This window comes from Dryas octopetala, chromosome 3 (genome assembly GCF_963921425.1).
Source record: "Dryas octopetala chromosome 3, drDryOcto1.1, whole genome shotgun sequence".
In the NCBI taxonomy this organism is placed as follows: Eukaryota; Viridiplantae; Streptophyta; class Magnoliopsida; order Rosales; family Rosaceae; genus Dryas; species Dryas octopetala.
The window spans coordinates 12,817,301-12,833,734 of record NC_141368.1 but is presented as its reverse complement, the minus strand read 5'-3'; the positions used below and the strand labels follow the sequence as shown (position 1 = coordinate 12,833,734).

Below are 16,434 nucleotides of genomic sequence, written 5' to 3'. Positions count from 1 at the left end.
CTCTAACTTCTCTCTCTACATCTCAAATGTTATGATGTGCTACTTGTCTTTGTTGATATCTGGAGCTTCTATCATATTTCATTTTTCCCTTATTGCTCAGATTTTCATTGGTGGAATTTCAAAGGCTCTTTCATCGAAAATGGTAATATGGTATGATGGTTATGATGCATTTATTTCTCTTTACTTACCAAAATCGCATCTTCTCTTTTAATTTTTTTTCCCCTATGTTCATCAACCTCTTTACTGATTAGGCCTTTTATGCTGCTTTTCTAGCTTATGGAGATTGTTAGTGTCTTTGGATGTTTAAAGGCATACCACTTTGGGGCCGATCAATGAGGAACTTAATGAATCATGTGTTCTATGGAGGTAATGAAGCACATGTTACAACTCTTGTTAATTTTGGTTTGTCGTAAATTCAATAGAATGGGTCCAATGAAGAAAGTAAAAATACTGCATGGAGTTGGTCAAATGTATCAAGCCCCACAAATGAATGCTCTCAGAAGGTCTATTAATTTCCTTTTGTAAATGTTCAATTATGTCTACATATGAAGATTAACTTCAATACTTACATTTGTTTCACTCAAGTTTATCCTTGCTACAGGTTAAATCTTTGCTCTCATCTCTTCAATTCAGTATAATGAAGATTCTTGTCAAGGATGTTTCTGATAGTCTAACAAAAGCTATTATATGCCAATTTTCTTTCTTGTGAGTCGTGTATTAAAATCTAATTAATTTTGATGTCCTGTATATGTTTGAAACCATTCAGGTGCTAGCAAACCTTTTGAAGCTTTATTTATTTCTTCCAAAACTACAAGAAATGATTCATTTGATCCACTAATTGTAATCCTTCATGGAGGCCCGCATTCTGTTTCATTATCAAGCTTTTCAAAGTCCATAGCATTTCTCTCATCAATTGGGTTCAACATGCTACTTGTAAATTATAGGTAGGTTATAATTCTCCTTTTTACTTCATTCTGATTCTGTTCCCTACATATCTGATTAAAGTTGATCTACTGATTGTATTCTTACTGCAGATGACAAAACCATTTATATTTGTTTGGGTCCTTTGGCATTTTAGCATCCCATGCTTGAAAAAAGAAGCCTCTTTTAGATATTAGCATATATCATTAGCAATTCACTTGTGTTATTCTGACATCTTCATTAATCTCAGAGGTTCACTGGGGTTTGGTGAGGAAGCACTTCAATCTCTTCCTGGGAAAATTGGGTCGCAGGTGCTTACTTACATATTTACCTTTTTTTTTTTTTACAGTAATCTTACTTTTGTTATGCTAGCTGGCGCTGCGCCTTCGAGGGTGCCTACTCCATACAACCTATGTGCTTACATAGAGCCCTATTGTTGTGTGCCTTTTATACTATTTTAGTTATGTGCACATACTCATGTATGATTGGGGTGTGTGTGTGTGTGTGTGTGAGAGAGAGCATTTACTTAATTAATATTCCTGTGGAAAAATAATTTACATAATGTGTGCATTTCTAGACCCTAATCTATTATTTTCTTTGTTTACAGGATGTGAAGGATGTACTGGTGGCTATAGATCATGTTATTGACATGGGGCTTGCCAGTCCCTCAAAAATTGCAGTTCTTGGTGGTTCTCATGGTGGCTTTCTGACAACCCACTTGATTGGCCAGGTTTGGTAGTTCTGCAAAAAGCATGACTATGCATGCATTGATCAGAATGTACATACTTACATGCGCGCGCCACTTGATTGGCCACATGTCAGTATATCAAATGTCTAATAGCTGACATTTTTGTGGTTATAGAGTGTATCATCAAGTGAGCACTTTCTTGGCAATATAATGCTAGAAGTTAAAAGTGGCTACCCCAAAGGTTTTATAAATTCAGCATTGCATCTTTCCTCATATATTTCACCATGCCGGCGCCATATCCACGTCGTATACACTGGTGGATTTATAAAACTAGAGATATCCTGGCTTGAACTGCCCTGCATATATTTATCTTTTGCATGAATGTTTGCAACTTTGCATGTTGAACTTGGAACTGCCCCCTGCCATATTGAATTTCCAACTCCATGCAATGACTTTTTTTATTTCATGGATATGCAGCTTAATTTATAGGAAACTAGGATATGGTTTTGTCAATCTTTAATCTTGAAACTAGTTTTGGATTGGTAGGAAACTAGGATATGGTTTTGGTTGTTGTAAATCTAGTAAATTGAACTTTAAAGCTTGCTGGACCATCACATGTACTTAAGCTTGTTGCTGGACCATCACATGCAACTCTTCCTTTTGGATTTTGGATTGCTATCAGCTGCCTTCTTTTTTTGAATAATTGCATGTCTAGGCGGCTGTGATAGCATGCAACTAGCCTTGTATTATTTGCCCTCTGCCATGTATAGGTTTTGGGATTGCAGCAAGAGCATAACTTTATCATTTGAATATATAATTGCATATCTTTTGGTGGCTGATCATGCACTTGTCTTTAATGTTTTCAGTGGTCTAAGTCGAAGAACAAGCGGACTGGTTACACCTAAGCCCAGATTGGTGAAGTCTGAGTTGAATGGGGAGACTATGTCACTGAGAATTATTTTTAGACATGTTGGTATGCTGTTTTGACGTACATTTTGTGGATATAGTATGAGTGCTGCCATTCCAATATTTTGTAAAGGAAAAGGCAGAATTTAGAACTAGCTAGTATGCAGATTTTAGAACTAGCTAGCTAGCTAGCTAGCTAACTAGTGTGCATAATGTAGAACTAGCCATGCCTTATATTTTGTGCATATTTTTGAAGTTGCTTTGGGGGTTATATATGAATTAGGGTTATCCCTACTTGTAGAGGGATTTGTAATTCTTTTTTGTTAACTTGAATATGGGTTGAAATTGGATGTTGGAAATGTATGAGAATGTTGGATGAAATTTATGGAAGCATTTAAATTGCACAAATTGGCAGGAAAAATTAATATCTAACAACCCATTTTATTTTATTTTTTTTAATTCAAAAACATTTACAATATCAGTTAAACACTGATATCTAATGTGTATTAAATCTGATATTTATACAGGTATATATATCGAAATAACAAATAACATCGATATATAATGTTATTTTTATTTCACATTCTAACTCAAACATGATGTTTAAGAGACTTATAATATCTAAAACAACGAACAAACAGATATCTAATGTGTACATATATATCGGTTTTAGTTACAAATTCGATGTGTTAAAAATATTATATATCGCTTTGATAAAAAAAGTGATGTAACAACCTACCAAATATAGCTTTTGATGAGTTTATAATATCGAAAAATAGAACCAAACAGATATTTAATATACCTTTTAATGTCAGTTTTTGAAAAAATAATGATATTGAAACTATATTACATATCGGAATCCGTTCATTTAGATAGCGGAAACTTGAAAATTCGATATATATTATTTATTAATAATATCGGATATTTAACAAATAGGATGTCTAATTTGATATAGACATCGGCCCAAAACTGATATTGAAAATATGGTACATTAGATATCACGTCTGCCCTTATCGGTCGCAAACCTAATAGACATCAGTGTTCCACTGATATCTAATGGGGTACTTCCTAGTAGTGTACATTTATGATATTGGCAATATATGTCACATTCAAGCGACCCTACTTGGCATTGGTGATTTGTTCCCCTCACTTCAACACATGATTCTCCTCCTGTTGCACCAATGATCATACAAAAAAAACTATATTGTAAATTAGGTGAAACTACCTAATTTTTGTAACTTAAAAAAAAAAGTAATTGAGGTTTGCATTATCATTGCTTAAAAATCCAATATATATATATATATGATATTAATGGTTCCTTAATCAAGGATTTCAACAGTAGGCTTAATGTAATGCATGATTGCCCATTATCTATATTACTTAATGACGTTTTTCTTTATTTTGTTGGACTCTGAGGTTCAAATCTCATGATACCTCTTATTTTGTACTTACAATTTTATTAAAAGAAAAGAATGGTACTGCATGACCAATGCATGGGTGATGATGCATATGGATATTTCATCAAAACAGAGAGAAAACATTACCAGCATAATCTGCATTTTCAAGAAGGATGATCACGATGAAGATGATGATAAGGAAGTAAATGGATCTAGGATTAGGAGTCTTAATCATATTTTCTTCTCTTTGTAAAATACGAAACCTAAGAATAGGTACTTATAGCACAAGTTGCTTCATACTGGTTGTCCACAAAATATTTTGACTCTACAATACTACAGACCTACTAATATTTGACCCAAAAAAAAAAAATTGGGAGCTTTCGTCAATGTCGAAAGGCCGGGTTTCTAGATAACTAAAAAAATTTATTATAGCACCTGGTAAAATAGACAAAAAAAAAATTTTTGGGTTATTTAATTAGGTGCTTAATTGAGAAGCCTAAGCTGAATATTGGCCCAATCATATCGTGCAAAATAAAAGTCCACACTGCAGTACTGCACACACATTTATATACATAAGGGAATTCGTCAATACTGCCAAAAGGACACTATGCCTTTTAAGTATAAGCATATATAATATTGAAATCAGTTAAACAAAAACCCTGGTGATCTCTCTTTTCTTCTCTTATTTTTTTAGATAAATTACAATTTTAGTTCTTATGTTTTGACCTGAAATTACAATTGGTTTTCGTGTTATAAAAATTCCAATTTGGTCATTGTGTTGCATTAATTGATTCCTGCGTTTTAACCTGCAATTACAATATATTGGTTGAAAGGACACCATTGAGATTTGACCTTGCTTAGGTCTATGAAAAAAGGTGGATTTAAAACTTCCCAATTAATATGGCCCCAAGATTGCTCCTTTTTTTTTTTTGGGTGCTTTTGACATACCATCGTTCTGCAATTGCATTTACAATTGTACAAATGAATGACAGCTTAAGCAAAGCCAATATATATCCTCCTCCATATATAGTATAAAGAAATATGGACCCGAATTTGGATTCCTTAAAAGTTGAAACCACCCAAAAGGCACTCTGTCTTATAATATATATAAATTTCTGTTTTTGATTTACCATTCAACGTCTTCAGTTTACAAAACTTTGTTTTGATTGATCATTGATCAGTGAAAGTCAAACAAAGCAAGGACCTAGAAAACGAGATATTCCTTTACATTTCATATAGTCGTTTGAAAAAAAAAAAAAAAAAAAAAAGATATATACATATATTTTATTGGTAAGCAATAGTCGTTTAATTTCATATTCAGAAGTTGGATTCCCCCATACTCTCACACACACACACATTCAATATTTCAATATATACCTATACTCAAGTTATCTTGGCCAATAGATGACATGCCTGCATTATTATAAGTGTTGTGCTTTCGGCCAGACCTTGTTGAATAATGTGCATGCTTCAAAAGTGATACCAAACTTGGCTTCTTCCATAATGTGTTCGATAAATATATTGACGCTTTCAGCTTCTTATTAGTACTGGCATGCATGTGCAGTATGAGATTACATACTTAGCTCTAATCTAGCCATTTTCCCCGACAACACATTCTACATGCTCCTCATCATGAGAAAATGTCACACAAGCCATGAGTGTGGATGTAGTTAATCTCATATCGAAAATGTGATTTAACAATCAGCAATATATAATTTGAAAGCTCCCCACACCCACCCCTTCCAGATCCCAAAGCGTTAATTCGATCAATTGACGGAAATTATAAATTATCCTATCATTGCTAATGAAACACAGTGATCAATTTCTTCTTCTTCTTCTCCGAAGCGGTTTTTAATTGACAAGTTATAACTTGTCTAGCTTGTGAGTATTAACGGAATGAATAAACACACTAATAACATTAATAATGTTTAAAACATGAGAACCAATTGTAATTTCAGGTTAAAACACAGAAATCAATTAATGAAACAGAATGACCAAATTGGAATTTTTAAAACACAAGAACCATTGTGATTTCAGGTCAAAACATAAGAACTAAAATTGTAATTTATCTAAAAAATAAGATCGAGAAGAAAAGAGAGATCACCAGGGTTTTTGTTTAACTGATTTCAATATTATATATGCTTACTTAAAAAGGTGCTTTAATTAGAAACCCAAAATGAGAAAGAAATTTAACCCAAATCTCAACCCGCTCAAAAATTGAGTTGCAGTCCAAACTGTCCACCGAGCGCTCGATAAAGTATTTTCCAAGCCCTCGGTGGCCTTGTCGAGCACTCGATGGCTTGCAGATGCGGGTATTCACTACTGCAAAATCCTTCATCAGGCACACCCACCAAACCATGCCAATTGGTCTCAAAGGGCACAGTTTGCAGTGCCTATTGATCATCTAGTCACGGTTTGGGGAGTGGTGCGATTGGGAGGCGTATCCATTGTCACACTGTCACGGTTTACCTAACCGTGAGTCCATTTAGACCGGGTCCCACACCATTCGGCATTAGCATACTTCAGCCAAGCTTATATACTTGAGCCAAGCTTAAGCCAAGCTGATATATACAAGTGGCTTAAAGTGGCTTGGTGGAAAATGAGACCACTCCAGTTAATGCTCTCATGGTTGTACAACCGTGAAACACTAAATAATATTAAAATATGCTATACTGTGACTGTGTAATCTGATGTCTGACAGTGAGTTGACAGCCACAATAGAAACTAATGTGTTAGTCAGTGCTATTCTTAGGCTACACTTACAAATTAGTTGGGATATTGGTTTGAATGGGAGAGTTGGCAGCTACTGCAAAATGGAGTTGCTTAACAAATAAGGATTTCCAAATTGAAAATGGTTTTGTTTGTAACATCCATATGCATAGCAGAATTAAAATTTGATTGGACCTCATGTAGCTTTGGACATGGTTTCCAAATGTGCTTCTTGCTAACCAATTAAAGAACAAGATAATAATGCAGTAATTCATACACAAGAAAACTCAGAAGTTGATCCAAAAGCAATTACATGTATATTAGAGATCATCCATTACAAAACACCTCTGGTGTTCCAAATGTGCTGTTGTACAATACACTTAAGCAGAAAACTACATCGTTATACTGATCTTTGTTCACCAACCTAAATTCACACCCCCCACCACATTCACAAAAACAAAATAATCCACTTTACAGCACTATCATCCCTTCAGTGTCATCCTCTTCTGGATCCCCTACACCAAGCTCAAGATCCTACTAGTAATGTAAAGCTCACATAACTACAAAATGAAATTTGTTGGACTGTACCACAAAAATATGAAAAAAAAAAAAATTGAATGTGAGTACTTACAGTGAGCTTAGAAAGTCCTTAAATTCCTTTGAGGGTTTGCAGTTTATTTTGGGCAACCGATAACCATCCTAATTCACACATGACTTCAACCCCTGTTTTTTTAATAAGAACCAACACATATAATTATATAAACATTTTGTATTCAGTATAGTCACAAAATTCACAACACTAAGTCACTAACTTCTCAAATTGATTACCAACATTATATAAACAATTTGCATTTAGTATAATCAAACAATTCACCACACCTATATTCTCAAATTGCTTACACAATAATAAAGTAACTCGTGTAAGAGATAAACTATAACAGCTGAAAATTTAAGTAACCAAACCCCAAATTGAACACACATGGCACTATAGAATGTATGGAAGAGACAATTAAATAGACTTGTTGTTGTAAGCATTTCACCATGGCACTAGTATGAACATAAAATGCATAATGAAATATAAAGATAAAAACAAAATAAAATGAATAAATGTTTTATTAAGAGTGAATGAAAGTGAGTGTGTAAATGAAACCTACTTAGTTCTCGAATTGTTCAAAATTTTCTTCCTCAATTATATGTCATAACTCAATTGACCCAAGAGTCTATCAATGTATTACTGTAAACAGTCATAACCATCAATGGTATACAAAGGTCACATCAATAATAAATTCAACAAAAAAAGTGAAATTTACATTTACACTTGCGAAAAAAAAACTTACAATTTCTATACAAGTCTTCGAAGATCCAAGTTAGATGATCCAGAGAATCGGGTTGAGGTAAAAGCTTAAAAGTCATGTTAACCATAAAAAGAAACATAGCAAAGCCAATATAGGTCTGCAATATGGTAATTGAATTAAAAGAGTAAGTCACCCCTACAAAAGAAACCAAAAGGAAGAAACAAAACTTGTCTAATGGTATAGACTTACAAGGAAAGCAACCTGGTTATGTGCCCATGTGAGAGAATTGCCCCTGTGAGATTGTGTATGCACAGGCTAGTAATCAATCACTTAACATCAAAATAAATAAATGAATATTCTATGGATAGAAAAAAAAAAATTACAAAACACAGTAGTATGATCATAGAATTTTGTCTTTCAATTACAAGTATTCCATGTTGCATAACTAACCAAGTTCAGCAGGGATGTACCTATTTTACAAGTGAAAATACTTTATGGATGATGGAGAGATGACTTTCAATAGCAAGGGCTGGAGAACTAGAAGGTAGCAGGAAAGCCCAGACTGTTGTCTGCTCGACAGAAGTTCTTGTCCATATAAGTTATGAGACAGGGAATAAGAGAGATTCAAGTCTTACACAACAGCATCTAGGCCAGCCAATTTGGGTAAAAACCACCTGATATGATCTTCAGCTGCTTTCTCAGATTTCAGTGTCTCACAGTTGAAAGAAACCAAAATCTTGTTCTTCCCATGCTGTTCTTCAACCATATCTACAACATCCTCCTCCCAACTGCCTACCAATTAATGCAAACAAGAGGCAATTGTTATCTACATGCAATGGTCGATCATGAAAGGAATAATTGTAAATAAAAATGGAATTTCAGATATGAAACTATGAAACTACATAACAAATGGAGTATAGAAAAGGTTATTCCATAATTTAGTTATTATCAAAATCTGAGGTAATAGTTTAATCAAGTCATGGAAGACATTGCGTTTGCGCATGATTCTAGAAATTAGAGAGATACAGGAGTATCAAGGCATAAACTTTTCACAAAAAATGATGCCAAAGTATCTACGGTTTCAAATATACTAATGGACATACACCAAAGATACAATATTTCCAAGAGTCTACTGTATTGCAAGAACCAGCAAGATAATTCTAATTTCTAAAGTGGGTTACCCATGAGCATGATCAATGCTATTCAACCTGGCAGCATCATGGCCTCTACACTCCACAACAATGACTTTTTCTTTCTTTCTCTGTCATCAATCATAAATCCAAACCCATTAGAGGTCATAAAGAGAACTAAATTGATGACAGGCAAAGAACCATTCTGCTAAAACAAAAAATAAAAAATAAAACAATCCATCATACATTGTAGTCTATGATTGCAAGCTTGATTAGACGATAATCCTCTCCCCTGCTACACTCCTTTTCACATGCCAACTCTACAAACATGGTACAGGGCATTCATGACTAAGCATCCAAAGGCACCATGATAAGATCACAAACCGAGACAGAAAGGAATTACCAGTTCCATGAAGACCGTAGCAAACGTTAATGGAACCGTGGTGTTGGATGAAGTGGCCTGATATGGACCCACATGGCAACAGTGCTATTGAAGCCACTCCTTCCATTACCTCCCCTACGTTCCCTCTCTCTGATTCCACTTCCCCTCCTTCATCTGCCACAAAAAGAAAAAGAAAAACAGAAGTAAAATACGGAAACACAGCATCTACCCATTTATTCTTAGATGCTGGTGGACTGATTAATACCCATCAACGAGAAAGAAAAGATACATAAAAGGAAACAAGAGAGGGACATGGTGACTTACCCATTTGTCTCCTTTTGCTCACAAACTTATTCAGTTATTCTCAAAAAAAAAAAAACAAAGAAACCTGTTTGTTTCTGGGCTTGGGTTGAGTAGATCTGGCTGATTGAAGTCGCCAGAAAATGAAGAGAGTGGTCGCGGCTAGGGTGGTCGTCGAGATGATCTGAAAGCACCCATAAACTCAGAGCAACGAGGAGGTGAAGATGGGAGTAGTTTGACATGCCTCCATCGCCGGAATAGTGAAATCGCCAGCGACAGGGGCGTTTTGTGTAACTTTGAATCATTTCGATGGCTGGGTGTTTGGATCGACGAAGACCAGAAGAGGAAAGAGGAGAGGGAGACGAGCGTTTTGGTGGTGGTCTCGTCATCATTGGCCGCCGGACAGAGATGGTATCACCGGAGAAGACTCTCGGCAGAATAGAGAGAGGAGAGAGAAAGAGAGGGAGGGTGCGGCTGTGTTCAGGAGGAGAAGATACAGTAATGTTGGAGCTGGCTGATTATAATAAAACCCTAGTTTGCAAAATTACAATTTTGCCCTCACAACTTCATATCACATATGCAATATTATTTTGGTCATGGCACAGTATGTAAACCGTGACTAATAGATAAAATCTGACAGTAATGATGAATCGCCTCTGGAGGACCGGTCTTCTCAAGAGAGGTCCGGTTCTTAATTCAAGCAGAAATGATGGATCGCCTCTGGAGGACCGGTCTTCTCAAGAGAGGTCCGGTTCTCTGTTGCTTATAATTTCAGGGTTTAGGGTAAACCGTGACAGTAGCAATAATACTTTTGATCATGGCACAGTATGTAAACCGTGACTGAAAGTCTGAAAGATAAAATATTACTTTTGGAATAGGCACTGCATGAAAACAGTGACTAATAGTTTAAATATACACAATTTATTCAAAACCGTGAGACTTTAGATAACCACCAAACTTGTACAAAATCCGAACAATACTAGTACATGTCACGGTTTGGAAATCTGTGAATTACTACATGTCACAGTTTGGTCATCTGTGACTTAGTAAATGCGAATGTTTCAGTTATCGGCTCCGTTGCAGCGGCTCCACGCAGTCGAAGCCGCTGAATTTTAAAAACCCTCACAGTTACCAGTGCCTATTATTAAATTACTCACGGTTACACCGTGAACACTAAGTTTGAGTTACTGATTGCTCAAAACCATGTTTGGAAATGCTGTAATCTCATTCGCCTCATAACTGTGAGTCATTATTCGTGCCTACTGTCCATTTTTCCAGTAGTGATTTGCAAGCAAAAACTCTACATTTGCAAGCAAAAAGCCTGCATCTCCAAGTAAAAAGGATGCATCTTTTTTGCTTGCAAATGCCCGCATTTGCAAGCAAAAACTCTGAATCTGCATGCACCGAGCTCTTGGTAGGCTGCCGAGCGCTCGATAATTTATTTTCTATGTTCGCACGCGTACACAAACAGATTGAACTAAAACTTAATTTTTTATTTGGCTGAATTTTTCAGTTAAAAATCTTTTAAAAATTGGGTTTATAAATAATTTATTATACTTAAAAGGCATAGGCATAGTGTCCTTTTGGCTGTATTGACGAATTCCCTTATGTATATAAATAAATGTGTGTGCAGACTGCAGTGTGCACTTTTATTTTGCACGATATGATTGGGCCAATATTCTGCTTAGGCTTCTCAAGCACCTAAATAACCCCAAAAAAAAAAACTTTTGTCTATTTTATCAAGTGCTATAATAAATGTTTTTAGTTATCTAGAAACCCGTCCTTTCGACAATGACGAAAGCTCCCAAATTAATTAGTAGGTGATCTGTAAAGTCAAAATATTTTGTGGACAACCAGTATGAAGCAACTTGTGCTATATATAAGTACCTATTCTTAGGTTTCGTATTTTACAAAGAGAAGAAAATATGATTAAGACTCCTAATTCTAGATCCATTTACTTCCTTATCATCATCTTCATCGTGATCATCCTTCTTGAAAATGCAGATTATGCTGGTAATTTTTTCTCTCTGTTTTGATGAAATACCCGGCCATATGCCTCATCACCCATGCATTGGTCATGCAGTGCCATTCTTTTCTTTTAATAAAGTTGTAATTACAAAATAAGAGGTATATATCATGAGATTTGAACCTCAGAAGTCCAACAAATTGAATAAAGAGAAACGTCCGTCATTAAATAATATAGAAATTGGGCAACCATGCATGCATTACGTTAAGTCTACCGTTGAAATCCTTGATTAAGGAACCATTATCATATATTGGATTTTTAAGCAATGATAATGCAAATCTCAATTACTAAAAGTTATAAAAATTAGGTAGTTTTACACTTTTACCTAATTTACAATATAGTTTTTATTGTTTGATAATTGGTACAACAGGAGGAGACAAATCATGTGTTGAACTGAGGGCAACAAAGCGCCAATGCCAAGAACAGTCGCTTGAATGTGACATCCATTGCCAATATCAAAAATGTAAGGAGTATTGCCAAAACGTGGAGCATGCCTACAATGGAATATGTGGCCAAATAACCGGTTCCTACCGTTGTTTCTGTTACCGCCGTTGTTAGGACAAAAAAATCTTGAATACGTCTTGTACAACTTCTATATCATATTCGACTCTCAAATGGATAAATATTGTGAGAGTGAAATTTTATATTTCTATATCATAGTTGTATGCAAAATTCTATCATTTATTTTTCTGCTTTCATTAAAGAATTAATTTTAAACTTAAATAGTCTTCTTCACAATATAAATTCTATGACCAATTATACGATATATTGCTCAAATTCTCCTTAAGTAGTATTTGAATCTCTTTCTAGTTGTGCTTGATGGAGATTCGAGTAGGAAGCCTAAGCACAAAGATTTTGTTTCTAAAGTTTGTTTTGCAATATAAATAAAGATAAAGAGAAGGATTTTTTTTTTTATAACTCATTTCAATGTTATATATGCTTTACTTAAAAAGGCAAAGGCTACTTTTGGCACCAACTAGATTGTGGTCTATGTATTAGTAATTTTCTTTCCATTGTCTTCACTTTTGAAGCACGATATGATTACTAAACATAAAGAAATTAAATTCAGAAAGTGATGACAAATTCATTAGTTTGCAACTTTGCACGATATGATTGGGCCAAAATTCAGCTTAGGCTTCTCAAGCACCTAAATGACCCCAAAAAAAAAAAAACCTTTTATTTTATCAAGTGTTATAACAAATTAATGTCTTTTTTTTTTTTTTTGCCACTACAAATTAATGTCTTTAGTTATCTAGAAACCCTTTCGGCTTTCGACATTGACGAAAGCAGGCCAATAAGTAGGTACGTCTATAGTACTGTAGTGTCAAAATATTTTGTGGACAACCAGTATGAAGCAACTTGTGCTATAATTATAAGTACCTATTTTTAGGTTTCGTATTTTACAAAGAGAAGAAAATATGACTAAGACTCCTAATCTTAGATCCATTTACTTCTTTATCATCATCTTCATCGTGATCATCCTTCTTGAAAATGCAGATTATGCTGGTAATTTTTTCTTTCTATTTCGATGAAATACCCATATGCCTCGTCATCCATATGCATTGATCATATGCAGTACAATTCCTTTCTTTTAATAAAATTGTAATTACAAAAGAGGTATCATGAGATTTTAACCTCATAACTCATAAGTCCAACAAAATGAAAAGAAACGTCACTAAATAAAATAGAAATTGTGCAACCATGCATTATCATTCACATTAAGTCGATCTGTTGTTGAAATCCTTGATTAATGAACCATTATCATATATTGGATTTTTAAGCAACGATAATGCAAATCTCAATAACCAAGTGTTATAAAAAAAAATTTGTTTGTTTCGTCTAATTTATAATTTGATTTTATTGTATATATGATAATTGGTGCAACAGGAGGAGGAGACAAATCATGTGTTTCAAAGTGCGTATTGCCAAAACGTGGAGCATGCATACAATGGAATATGTGGCCAAATAATCGGTTCCTTCCGTTGTTTCTGTAGCCACCGTTGTTGGGAAAAAAAATCTTGTACAACTTCTATATCATATTCGACTCTCAAAATGACAAATTTGTGAGTGAAATTTTATATTTCTATACCATAGTTGTATGCAAAATTCTATCATTTTAAAAGTCTTCTTCACAATATAAATACTAGAGGAAATTACAGATTTGGTTCATTTATTTTAGAGAGACGTAGAGTCCAATTCATTTTATGAGTCTTTTTTAGACTAAAACTGGTAGTGATTTAAGGCTTTTAATTAAGTCATTTTATTTTTCTTCTTTAACGGCTTTATGTTAGGTTTTAACTTTACCCAAAATTCTAGAGTTAAAACCTAACATGCAGCCTCTACAAAGCCTACTCTACACCCTAGGAGGAGAAATACTCTTCAAATCGGAGGAGGACTTTATTATGAATTAAAATGATTTTCTTATAAATTTTTAAACACTCCTGATTTTCATCTAAAAAACTGTTTTTCTAAAGGACTCAAGCCTAATTATCTCTTTATTTTATACCTAGTTCAATTTTGGTCCACGATCTTTTTTAAGTTCTGTTTTGGTCCACTATTTAAGTTCTGTTTTGGTCCACTAATTGTTCCACTTAAATATCCAGATTTGTTTTATGAAATTTGTCACGCCTTTTACCCTATCAAATCTCAGCCAAATTCAGTAAACATATATTTGTTTTAAAGCTATGCATCTCCTCTTTACAACCATATAAAAATCATTCAAATCGGAGTTCTGAAACTCAAGATAATTGGCCCCAAAGTAGGGTACCCAAAACTATTAATTTTTCCTAAAAAATTTTCAGATTTTTCAAACTTCACCAAACTTCAATTCTCTTTTATTCTAATACTCCAAATTAGTTCCTATGACTAAGAAATGATGAAATACAACTTATAGTTCAATTATAATTGAAGAAAACACAACCAAAAGGATTTAAAATCATAACTTAAAAAAGATTACATACCAAAATTGAACTAAGTATAAAATAAGTGGACCAAAATTGAATTTAAAAAAGATTGTGAACCAAAATTAAACTAGGTATAAAATAAGTTGAACAAATTTGTAATTTTCTCTAAATACTATGATGAGTAATGCGATTTATTAGTAAAGTTCTTCTCAAGTAGTGTTTGAATCTCTTTCTAGTTTTGCTTGATGGAGATTCAAGCACTACTCAAGGAAGCCCAAGCACACAAATTTTGTTTCTAAAGTTTGTTTTGCAATATAAATAAAGATAAGAGAAGGATTTTTGTTTAACTCATTTTAATCTTATATATGCTAACTTAAAAAGGCACAGGGTTCTTTTGGCACCAACAAGTCATGGTCTACGTATTAGTACTTTTCATTTCAATGTTGGAAGAAGTTTTAAGTTTGATCGAATCTCCATTTTTGTAAGATCAAAAGCATCATTTTGGCAGTTTCTACTGACACACTATCATAATGTAGAACGCGCTTAAACCACTTCTAACCATCTCTTCCTGCTTAATTTCTTTTTTCCCTTGTTTTTTTTTCCTTTTGCAATTCTCTTCCACCATGTGTAACGAAATAAAGATAAACTCATTCAGTGCTTCGGTTATCCCTTATGGCTCCACCCCTATAGTCCATAGGGGTAATGCTCCTTGAAATTTTTATAAGGAGATCTCAAATTCGAACTTTCTCCAAATATATAACTGAAAAAGAAAAAAAAAGTTATAATTGATACCATTAACGTCGGTGTACTTCCATCTCCAAACTAAAGTATAATTTTTGCACATTTTTCTTGTCATTTGGGCTCAAAAGAAAAAGTTTAAAATACATTATTCTAAACTCATATCAATTAGATTATCATTTTTATTATTTCCTTTTCATGGAAATCAGTGAAGAGTATTCAAATTTTTAGAACAAATTGGGATCTAAAATGAGTATTAATTAATAGGCTTAATTGTGTTTTTACCACCCAAAGTTTACATTGATTTCCACTTTACCACTCAGAATTTTATTTGTCTCAATTTATCACCTAAAACTATTTCTCGTGTCCTAATTAACATTTTTTCGTCCATTATGTCACTGCAGCCGTCAAAAAAGCTGACGTGGCTTGGGTATTTTGGTCTTTTAATTCAATTTCATCCACTTGGACAAAAAAATTCTTATATTTTACAAAATATTAAATTTAATTAAAAAATTAAAAGAAGAAAAATTCTCAGATGCAGTATGGCGCCAGTACCCCTCACCCCCCATCCCCTCCTCTCAGCTTCAACACACCGGCAGCCTCTCTCACCGCCGGTGACCCTTATCCCTCTCTTTCTCTCACTTCCTCTCTCCTCTCTCTTTCCCTCTATTTCTCTTTACCTCTCCTCCCTCCCTCTTTCCCTCTCCGGTCCTTCACAATCAACATTGGTGCTCTAATGCCAGACGTCGCTGAGAAAGGTGTAGTGCGACAAAGCAATCATAGCCGCTTCATTTAACTCCTTTACTTCCCCAAAATTTGTGTTGCTCTCTCTCTCTCTCTCAAACCCTCAAGGACCAAGCTTGACAATGGTTGTTCATTAAAACAGCGACATGACCTGCATCAACCAGGAGACATACACTTTTAACTACATAACTAGGCATTTTATGGAGCACTCTTGCATTTGGGTCTAACCCAAAATTCTTGATTTCCTCTTCATCAGCTCTGTAATTTTCTTTTCCTTTGAACATTCAACGAAATG

The 16,434-nt window shown here is 34.3% G+C and overlaps 2 protein-coding genes across 2 annotated transcripts; one reads left to right on the top strand and one right to left on the bottom strand.

Annotated features, from left to right (window-relative positions):
* The first annotated feature begins 883 nt into the window (after positions 1–883).
* Positions 884–2,873, top strand: LOC147291038 (acylamino-acid-releasing enzyme-like). Its single transcript, XM_086238551.1, has 4 exons — positions 884–944; positions 1,172–1,232; positions 1,529–1,651; positions 2,476–2,873. The coding sequence occupies exons 1-4, from the start codon at positions 925–927 to the stop codon at positions 2,512–2,514; spliced, it is 243 nt and encodes an 80-aa protein (XP_086094677.1). The 5' UTR covers positions 884–924; the 3' UTR covers positions 2,515–2,873.
* Positions 2,874–8,008: 5,135 nt separating this feature from the next.
* LOC147291037 (uncharacterized) lies at positions 8,009–9,796 on the bottom strand. Its single transcript, XM_086238285.1, has 6 exons — positions 9,753–9,796; positions 9,450–9,602; positions 9,293–9,366; positions 9,098–9,177; positions 8,387–8,704; positions 8,009–8,208 (listed from the first exon to the last, which is right to left on the bottom strand). The coding sequence occupies exons 1-5, from the start codon at positions 9,754–9,756 to the stop codon at positions 8,548–8,550; spliced, it is 468 nt and encodes a 155-aa protein (XP_086094411.1). The 5' UTR covers positions 9,757–9,796; the 3' UTR covers positions 8,009–8,208; positions 8,387–8,547.
* Between the last annotated feature and the right edge of the window lie 6,638 nt (positions 9,797–16,434).

Excerpts from the sequence above, each read along its gene's own strand:
- LOC147291038 (XM_086238551.1), top strand. The coding sequence starts at position 925 with ATGCTACTTGTAAATTATAG. Across the intron at positions 945-1,171 it reads ATGCTACTTGTAAATTATAG|AGGTTCACTGGGGTTTGGTG; the intron begins GTAGGTTATAAT and ends CATTAATCTCAG. Across the intron at positions 1,652-2,475 it reads CAACCCACTTGATTGGCCAG|TGGTCTAAGTCGAAGAACAA; the intron begins GTTTGGTAGTTC and ends TAATGTTTTCAG.
- LOC147291037 (XM_086238285.1), bottom strand. Across the intron at positions 9,178-9,292 it reads TTGCAATCATAGACTACAAT|AGAAAGAAAGAAAAAGTCAT; the intron begins GTATGATGGATT and ends GATTGATGACAG. Across the intron at positions 8,705-9,097 it reads AGCATTGATCATGCTCATGG|TTGGGAGGAGGATGTTGTAG; the intron begins GTAACCCACTTT and ends ATTGGTAGGCAG.